The 10,687-nt window shown below is 41.4% G+C and overlaps 1 protein-coding gene across 1 annotated transcript; it reads right to left on the minus strand.

The window, feature by feature from the left end:
* Nucleotides 1-5,624: 5,624 nt before the first annotated feature.
* On the minus strand, nucleotides 5,625-7,612 carry LOC140746589 (uncharacterized). Its single transcript, XM_073078716.1, has 2 exons — nucleotides 6,633-7,612; nucleotides 5,625-6,591 (listed from the first exon to the last, which is right to left on the minus strand). The coding sequence occupies exons 1-2, from the start codon at nucleotides 7,610-7,612 to the stop codon at nucleotides 5,625-5,627; spliced, it is 1,947 nt and encodes a 648-aa protein (XP_072934817.1).
* Between the last annotated feature and the right edge of the window lie 3,075 nt (nucleotides 7,613-10,687).

Consider the following 10,687-nt stretch of genomic DNA (forward strand, 5'->3'; position numbering starts at 1 on the left):
GGCTGGATAAGTGGCGCATGGCTGTCAATGTCGGAAAGACAGTCGCAATACTGTTCAGCCGCAAGCGTATCATGCCGGCTCCGCTGAGGCTCCGTGACACGGAGGTAGCTTGGCAGCCAATAGTTAAATACCTAGGATGTAACATCGATCGCTCGTTGCACATGATCCCGCAGGTGGAACAATCGATCCACCAGGCCCGAGCGGCCCGAGCGATGCTCCGACCGGTGCTTACATCCAGGTTACCGTTAAGGACGAAACTAGGGATCTACAAGACCTACATTCGTTCACGACTTATCTACGCGGCGCCGGCATGGTACGCGTTGGTATCTAGGTCGCAACGCCAGCGTCTCCAGGCCCAGCAGAACCTGGCCCTACGAGCAATCGTGGGGGCGGGTCGCTACGTCAGGAACGAAGTGGTGTGGCGCGACCTTAAGATCGAAACGGTCGAGGAGTTTGTGGTCCGCCTCGCACGCTCAATGTATGAGCGGGCGGAGGCCGGACCATACTCCCATTTAAAGGGGTTCGCGCCCCTACACGATCGACCACCTACGGGGCGCCCGCTCCCGCGGGAGCTCCCAGGGCTGGCGACCCCCGACCATCAGGGGGCCGACCGTCCGCTCGGTACAACGACGCGATAATTACCGAATCACCCCCTCAACAGGGGGATGATAGAAATTTTTAATATTTGTTCATTATTTTATTATGTTTTAAATAACATTATATTATTATAAATAAATATCAAGAATCCGGGGGGTATTTACCACCTGAGAATCTGCCCGGGCAAAGAGGGTATCCTCGAGACCCGAATTTCCTGCCCACCGCCCTTATGTTGACATTGCCGCAATATATGTGCGCCCGAAGGGTAAGACGTCCCAGCGATAGATACTAAAAGACTTTGAAAAGTAACCCATGATTCAACCCTAGATTCGATCGAGATTCCAATAAAATTATTACAACTACAAACAAAATTATCGCCAATATTAACAAAAACCAAGTACTACAAATTAAACTTATATACTGCAAACAACATAGAGTTACTACAAACAAAAATATCGCTACTACAAACGAAATAGACTTACTACAAACAAAAATATCGCTACTTCAATCGAAAAAGAGCTATTACAAACGAATTATCTCCAATATGAACAGAATAAAGTTACTACAAACGGAATTATCACTACTACAAATGAAATAGTGTTACTACAAACATAAATATAACTACTACAAATGAAATAGAGCTACTACAAACGAGTTATCGCCAATATGAACAGAATAGACTTACTACAAACGGAATTATTGCTATTACAAACGAAATAGGGGAACTAAAAACAAAAATATCGCTACTACAAACGAAATAGAGCTACTAAAAACGAGTTATCGCCAATATGAACAGAATAGAGTTACTACAATCGGAATTATCGCTACTACAAACGAAATAGTGTTACTACAAATGAAAATATCACTACTACAAACGATATAGGGCTACTCCAAACGAGATATCGCCAATATGAACAGAATACAGTTACTACAAACGGAATTATTGCTACTACAAACGAAATAGTGTTACTACAAACGAAAATATCACTACTACAAACGAAATAGAGCTACTACAAACGAGATATCGCCAATATGAACAGAATAAAGTTACTACAAACGGGATTATCGCTACTACAAACGAAATATGGGAACTACAAATAAAAATATCGCTACTACAAACGAAATAGAGCTACTACAAACGAGATATCGCCAATATGAACAGAATAGAGTTACTACAAACGAAATTATCGCTACTACAAACGAAATAGTGTTACTACAAACAAAACTATCACTACTACAAACGAAATAGAGCTACTACAAACGAGTTATCGCCAATATGAACAGAATAAAGTTACTACAAACGACATTATCGCTACTACAAACGAAATAGTGTTACTACAAACGAAAATATCACTACTACAAACGAAATAGGGCTACTACAAACAAGATATCGCCAATATGAAAAAATACAGTTACTACAAACGGGATTATCGCTACTACAAACGAAATATGGGAACTACAAATAAAAATATCGCTACTACAAACGAAATAGGGCTACTACAAACGAGATATCGCCAATATGAACAGAATACAGTTACTACAAACGGAATTATTGCTACTACAAACGAAATAGTATTACTACAAACAAAAATATCACTACTACAAACGAAATAGAGCTACTACAAACGAGTTATCGCCAATATGAACAGAATAGAGTTACTACAAACGAAATTATCGCTACTACAAACGAAATAGTGTTACTACAAACGAAAATATCACTACTACAAACGAAATAGGGCTACTACAAACGAGTTATCGCCAATATGAACAGAATAGAGTTACTACAAACGGAATTATCGCTACTACAAACGAAATAGTGTTACTACAAACGAAAATATCACTACTACAAACGAAATAGGGCTACTACAAACGAGATATCGCCAATATGAACAGAATACAGTTACAACAAACGGAATTATTGCTACTACAAACGAAATAGTGTTACTACAAACGAAAATATCACTACTACAAACGAGATATCGCCAATATGAACAGAATAAAGTTACTACAAACGGGATTATCGCTACTACAAACGAAATATGGGAACTACAAATAAAAATATCGCTACTACAAACGAAATAGAGCTACTACAAACGAGATATCGCCAATATGAACAGAATAAAGTTACTACAAACGGGATTATCGCTACTACAAACGAAATATGGGAACTACAAATAAAAATATCGCTACTACAAACAAAATAGAGCTACTACAAACGAGATAACGCCAATATGAAAAGAATAGAGTTACTACAAACGGAATTATCGCTACTACAAACGAAATAGTGTTACTACAAACGAAAATATCACTACTACAAACGAAATAGAACTACTACAAACGAGTTATCGCCAATATGAACAGAATAAAGTTACTACAAACGGGATTATCGCTACTACAAACGAAATAGAGCTACTACAAACGAGTTATCGCCAATATAAACAGAATAGACTTACTACAAACGGGATTATCGCTACTACAAACGAAATATGGGAACTACAAATAAAAATATCGCTACTACAAACGAAATAGGGCTACTACAAATGAGATATCGCCAATATGAACAGAATACAGTTACTACAAACGGAATTATCGCTACTACAAACGAAATAGTGTTGCTACAAACGAAAATATCACTACTACAAACGAAATAGGGCTACTACAAACGAGATATCGCCAATATGAACAGAATACAGTTACTACAAACGGAATTATCGCTACTACAAACGAAATATGGGAACTACAAATAAAAATATCGCTACTACAAACGAAATAGAGCTACTACAAACGAGATATCGCCAATATGAACAGAATAGAGTTACTACAAACGAAATTATCGCTACTACAAACGAAATAGTGTTACTACAAACAAAAATATCACTACTACAAACTAAATAGAGCTACTACAAACGAGTTATCGCCAATATGAACAGAATAGACTTACTACAAACGGGATTATCGCTACTACAAACGAAATATGGGAACTACAAATAAAAATATCGCTACTACAAACGAAATAGGGCTACTACAAACGAGATATCGCCAATATGAACAGAAAACAGTTACTACAAACGGAATTATTGCTACTACAAACGAAATAGTATTACTACAAACAAAAATATCACTACTACAAACGAAATAGAGCTACTACAAACGAGTTATCGCCAATATGAACAGAATAGAGTTACTACAAACGAAATTATCGCTACTACAAACGAAATAGTGTTACTACAAACGAAAATATCACTACTACAAACGAAATAGGGCTACTACAAACGAGTTATCGCCAATATGAACAGAATAGAGTTACTACAAACGGAATTATCGCTACTACAAACGAAATAGTGTTACTACAAACGAAAATATCACTACTACAAACGAAATAGGGCTACTACAAACGAGATATCGCCAATATGAACAGAATACAGTTACAACAAACGGAATTATTGCTACTACAAACGAAATAGTGTTACTACAAACGAAAATATCACTACTACAAACGAGATATCGCCAATATGAACAGAATAAAGTTACTACAAACGGGATTATCGCTACTACAAACGAAATATGGGAACTACAAATAAAAATATCGCTACTACAAACGAAATAGAGCTACTACAAACGAGATATCGCCAATATGAACAGAATAAAGTTACTACAAACGGGATTATCGCTACTACAAACGAAATATGGGAACTACAAATAAAAATATCGCTACTACAAACAAAATAGAGCTACTACAAACGAGTTATCGCCAATATGAACAGAATAAAGTTACTACAAACGAAATTATCGCTACTACAAACGAAATAGTGTTACTACAAACGAAAATATCACTACTACAAACGAAATAGGGCTACTACAAACGAGATATCGCCAATATGAAAAAATACAGTTACTATAAACGGGATTATCGCTACTACAAACGAAATATGGGAACTACAAATAAAAATATCGCTACTACAAACGAAATAGGGCTACTACAAACGAGATATCGCCAATATGAACAGAATACAGTTACTACAAACGAAATTATTGCTACTACAAACGAAATAGTATTACTACAAACAAAAATATCACTACTACAAACGAAATAGAGCTACTACAAACGAGTTATCGCCAATATGAACAGAATAGAGTTACTACAAACGAAATTATCGCTACTACAAACGAAATAGTGTTACTACAAACGAAAATATCACTACTACAAACGAAATAGGGCTACTACAAACGAGTTATCGCCAATATGAACAGAATAGAGTTACTACAAACGGAATTATCGCTACTACAAACGAAATAGTGTTACTACAAACGAAAATATCACTACTACAAACGAAATAGGGCTACTACAAACGAGATATCGCCAATATGAACAGAATAAAGTTACTACAAACGGGATTATCGCTACTACAAACGAAATATGGAAACTACAAATAAAAATATCGCTACTACAAACGAAATAGAGCTACTAGAAACGAGATATCGCCAATATGAACAGAATAAAGTTACTACAAACGGGATTATCGCTACTACAAACGAAATATGGGAACTACAAATAAAAATATCGCTACTACAAACAAAATAGAGCTACTACAAACGAGATATCGCCAATATGAACAGAATAGAGTTACTACAAACGGAATTGTCGCTACTACAAACGAAATAGTGTTACTACAAACGAAAATATCACTACTACAAACGAAATAGAACTACTACAAACGAGTTATCGCCAATATGAACAGAATAAAGTTACTACAAACGGGATTATCGCTACTACAAACGAAATAGTGTTACTACAAACGAAAATATCACTACTACAAACGAAATAGAACTACTACAAACGAGTTATCGCCAATATGAACAGAATAAAGTTACTACAAACGGGATTATCGCTACTACAAACGAAATAGAGCTACTACAAACGAGTTATCGCCAATATAAACAGAATAGACTTACTACAAACGGGATTATCGCTACTACAAACGAAATATGGACATTCGCCTGGAGGAATCGGAGGTTGTGGTCCTTAATTAGGATTCCATAACCACAACTCCGTTCCCGGACCCTCCAGCTGAGCTGCCACTAGCCGACTGTGTTGAGGCTACAGTCGGTGGCTTACGCCCTTTAGACCGAGGGGCAGTACAAGACTTACCCCCCAGCCTATGGTCGGCCGGCTTTTTGGCTGCCGCACACAGTGTGCAGTGTGCCGCGGCGGCGTTGCAGTCTCGAGCTACGTGGCCCGATTTCCCGCAGCGGTAACAATCACCGCTGCGATCCACCGTACCGCTGCACTGCTCCCGCACGTGCCCTATTACCAGGCAGCGGTAGCAGCACAACGGTCTTGCCTCGAGCAGCGAGACCTTGGCCGACACCCATCCGACCAGCACTCGTCCGCCATCAGCCACCTTCCTAGCAGCGCTTACCGGACAGCTCAACCAGAGCGTGCCCAGACCGAAGTGGTCGCGGCGAATTTCACCAGTCTTGACGGACGCTAGAGCACATCCACCAATCCTGGCAATTGCCGCCGCGACTTCTGCTGCGGAGACGGCGTCATCCAAACCGGACACACGTAACTCCGCACACTTCACTGGTCTGGACACTACCGCGTCCTCCCCTAGGGCAGCACGCAACTTGTCTGCCAACTTGACAGACTCAATGCCAAGACCCTGGAGATCGATCTTCTCCTTGGCCTCGGCAAGAGCTGCGGCGTACGTAACACCCTTCTTCAGTGCTTCCGGCTGCAGCTTGATAGCTACAGCCGAAGAGCGGGGAGGACGTGGCTTGCGCGTCCGCCTTCTTGCGTCCTTAGCCTGCGGCGACTGGGAGCCAAGTGCTGCAGACCGGGCCCTTTGTGGCTGCGACGACCCGGTGCCAGATGCCGCAACTTGTGCGACAGTGGGCTGCGTGGGCTTGGACCTTCGTTTTGCCACCACACTCCACCCTTCGTCCATTGACGTAGGAGCCGGTGGGAAAGGCCGGGGCTCCTTTTGGGGCGGACTTGGGGCAGGCTTCTTCCCATTGGTCTTTCCCTTTTTAACCTTCTGGGACTTTGGGGTTGGACTGGGGAAGGGTCGTCCTGGGACATCGGCGCCACCGAACTTTCGCGCGGTGCGGGGAGCTTGACAACTTTCGCCTTATCGGCGGCCAGCGGCGGTCGAACACGGGGTTCAGGCGGCAACCTCTGCTCTAGCGCCTCGAGTCGAGCGTTTACCATTGTGCCCACTCGGAGCATGATGGTCCTCTCCAATTCAGCCTCGGAGGTCGATGCAAACCCAGTTGCCGGCGAATCTGTGGTGATCCCTGAGTTCGGATCCTCTACCACTCTCGTGTCACCTTGCCGTATTTCAGCCCGCAATTCAGCCATTTCGCGTCGAAGCTCCTCCAGCTCCTTTCGCAGCTGCTCATTGTCGGCTCTATGTCGATCATTGGCCTGCCGCAAACGGGTCACCTCCTCTGACTCCGTGCGTCGCTGGAGCACACCTACAGCCTCAGAGATGACGGCAGCAGCGTCCCGCAGAGCTTTCACCGAGGTCCCCTTGAGGTTCTTCGATGAGCTCGCGACCTTGGAAATGGCCTCTACCGAAGCCCGGACGCGATCTTGAAGCTCCGTTGCCAGAGCATCTTCTGTCGTATCGCCACCGATAGTTGGCGAGCTTCTCCTCTCTTGCGTCTTGACTTTGCGGAAAGCCTCTACCCCATTTTCTGCGCCCTTTGCACCTACGACACCAACTTTCTTGCCCGTGGTAGGCGGTCTACCCCTGCCACGGCGGGCTGCAGAAATTTTCGGCGCTTTTGCTGGCTCCGAATTAACCGCACTGTCCTCATCGGACGTCTCGGATGCGGAGACTCGGTTACGTTTCCGTAACCAGAACCTGCCTCCATTGTCTGAGCCTTCATGGCTCATAGCTGAGCTGGAGCGAGGCTCGACAGCTTCCTCTCGTTCTCCGCCTTTTTCAGGCACCACCTCAATACCGCCCGTCACAGGCACATCGTCTAAAATTAAATTTGAGTTCTCCATTTTTGTTCCCACGATTATGGGGGAAGTAAAATGTCAACCAAAGGAGAGCCCCCTGTCCTTTGGCAACTCTAATACTGTGCGGGGTCGAGAAGTCCCGCACAGGTGGCCGCTAGCGGGCAGACTTATCCCAGCCTACCACCTCTCAGCTGTAATGAGAGGCGGCCGTACGCCACGTACCCCAGCGTCCGGCCTTTGAGGTTTTTTAAAGAGGTTTTCTCCTCACGGTCCGGGCGGTTAAGCCAAGACCCCCGCTCCATCAAAGCCGCGAGACGTGACCACGACACTTTAATGGGCTGCGGTTTTGGTGACGGTGACAAATGAATGCCTACGCAACGGCAGGGTAAGTGCACGTCACGCCCGTCACCCTTGACTCGGGCAAATACCCCGACAGCCAACGAGATGCCACTGCCGCCCGATACGGGACAGACGCAGCGAATTACAACCACCACTAGTGGTACCTCTGCCGCCCGATACGGGACAGACGCAGCGTACCAACGAGATATTACTGCCGCCCGATAAGGGGCAGACACAGCGTATCCCAACCACCACTGGAGCGCTTTAGCTTCACCCGCTGCTGGATTGCAACGGGCTACTGAGCCCCCCCACCACGACAAGGCGCACTCCAACTTGGGGGGGGTGCAATTTCATTAGAACCTACACCAAATATCTTCAAACACAACTCAATTATTCCCATCAGTTGAGGAGTTACATATTTTGTCTCCGAGCCACATTATCAGACGATTAAATAGTCAATGATGAACTGGCTTTGCAATTTCATTAGAACCTACACCAAATATCTTCAAACACAACTCAATTATTCCCATCAGTTGAGGAGTTACATATTTTGTCTCCGAGCCACATTATCAGACGATTAAATAGTCAATGATGAACTGGCTTTGCAATTTCATTAGAACCTACACCAAATATCTTCAAACACAACTCAATTATTCCCATCGGTTGAAGCGTTACATATTTTGACTCCGAGCCACATTATCAGACCCTTAAATAGTCAATGATAAACTGGTTTTGCAATTTCATTAGAACCTACACCAAATATCTTCAAACAAAACTCAATTATACACATCGGTTGAGGAGTTACATATTTTGTCTCCAGAACCCACTCTGATCTTCATCATATTTAAATGGGACCAACTTGTAGCAATTGTACACACACGAAATTAAAGGCATTAAAATAGGTTCATAAACGGCTAAGTTATGGCTGTTATATTGTTATATTTACATGGGTGGAGGAGATCCCCTCATTTTCTCAAGAACCCATCGATGGATCCCAACCATATTAAAATGGGACCAACTTCCAGCTCGTTTCTATACATTAAAAAAAGAATTATTGAAATCGGTCCACTAACGGCGGAGTAATTCGTGTACATACATATAAAAAAAAAAGATACCGGCCGAATTGATAACCACCTCCTTTTTGAAGTCGGTTAAAAATAGGTGTCACTGTCAGTGTTTAAAAATGGAAGGTAGTTGGGGCGGGAGAAAAATACATTAGGTCAATGTAATTTTATATTATCATAGAATAGAATAAATATAAATGATATGTTGTATTGAAAATGTGGAAATAAAGCAAACCAAGAAAGAAGAATGAAGAAGTAGAATGAAGAAGAAGTAGATCAAGAAGAAGAATGAAGAAGTAAGTGACGTTGGAATTAAGATGGTGTCAAATATATGTAACAGTAGAACCTGATATGATCATTAAATAAATATATACTACATAGAGGTTGTATTTATTACAATAATCAATGTATTTACTTCTCATCTATTTATATCTGTTATCATCGTTAATAAGAAGCTTGGATATTAACGATATCACATTTTTATAACGTTACATTAAAGTATATGTGACTCATTTGACACTACAGTTTAAAAACAGATGCGGGTAGGTGAAGTGGGGACGACACCTTGGCGGCGCTCGAATTAACAGAGAGCGACATTCTGGTCGGAGACTTCAGCAAGAACAGTCGAATAACGGAGATAAACGCTTATTACACAACCCGATATGAAGGGCCCGGCATAATGTAAAATGCGACAATACGTTTATCTCTCTAGACATTCGCGTATAAACTGAGTTAGGGCCCCATTTGCAGCAGAGAAGTGTAATAAGCGCCGCACTAACTAGGGTACACGCCCACCCTGGATGCAGGGCCCTTCATATCGGGTTGTGTAATAAGCATTTTAAGCCTATACTTGTGTAGTTATAATACTTCTAATCACTAGTTTGAACTTACTTACGTATAGTTATTATATCGTTACTCTGTACCTTTTATGTGACTATAAGATTACACGCCTTCAAGACCTTCAAGATGACTATTATTTAATATCAGAAGTGCAAGAATCCAGCTCGCAATCATGAACGGCGATTCGTAAGTACGAACATCCTTGACACAGGACTAAAAACCGTGAGTTAAAACATTATTTTGTCATATGTGAGTTCAATCTCGGTAATAAGTAAAAATGAAGGTAGATAAATGTCTTTGATGTAAGGGCAAAGTATTTAAATGGATAGATTGAGACTAGTATGTTGAAAACAAGATATAATTGATTAATATAATTATTGTTGCTATTATAATTGGAGGCTCAATTTAAAAAAAATATATATAGTACAATTGTGCATACCGATAATTCTTAATACTGGAACGAATTGTCCTAATTGTTACATAAATTAACTAATAATTAAATGATATGTTAATACCCTCTGAAAACAATATTCTTAAATTTTGTGAACAAACTTTACTCTTCTCAAATTACTTGTTAACATTATAAACTGAAGAGTTTACTTCAAAATAAGTTCATTTTCTGTGAAAGTGTCTAAAAAAAAAATTTTGCAAAGCAGTTCTTGTGGTAACTCTGATCATTTGGCTATAGTCTGTGGTGTGAAAAGTAAATCCTAATTGGTCTAAAGGTACACCTACTTATGAAATATATATAAATACACGCAACTTATGAAAATATTTTAAGGGTCTTTATTCTTAAATGTCAGGCTGTATAGATATAGAGAGGCATATATGGAAACCTAATGGTTGTTAATATAGGCTAATGTACGCCATAAATTGC

This window comes from Epargyreus clarus, unplaced genomic scaffold (assembly GCF_041222505.1).
Source record: "Epargyreus clarus isolate Ecla_fem2 unplaced genomic scaffold, WU_Ecla_fem_2.2 ptg000013l, whole genome shotgun sequence".
Taxonomy (NCBI): domain Eukaryota; kingdom Metazoa; phylum Arthropoda; class Insecta; order Lepidoptera; family Hesperiidae; genus Epargyreus; species Epargyreus clarus.

Bases quoted from the DNA above. Each gene is read 5' to 3' on its own strand.
- LOC140746589 (XM_073078716.1), bottom strand. From the start codon at position 7,612: ATGGAGAACTCAAATTTAATTTTAGACGATGTGCCTGTGACGGGCGGT. The intron at 6,592-6,632 runs GTTAAAAAGGGA...GCCTGCCCCAAG, and splicing joins CAACCCCAAAGTCCCAGAAG to TCCGCCCCAAAAGGAGCCCC.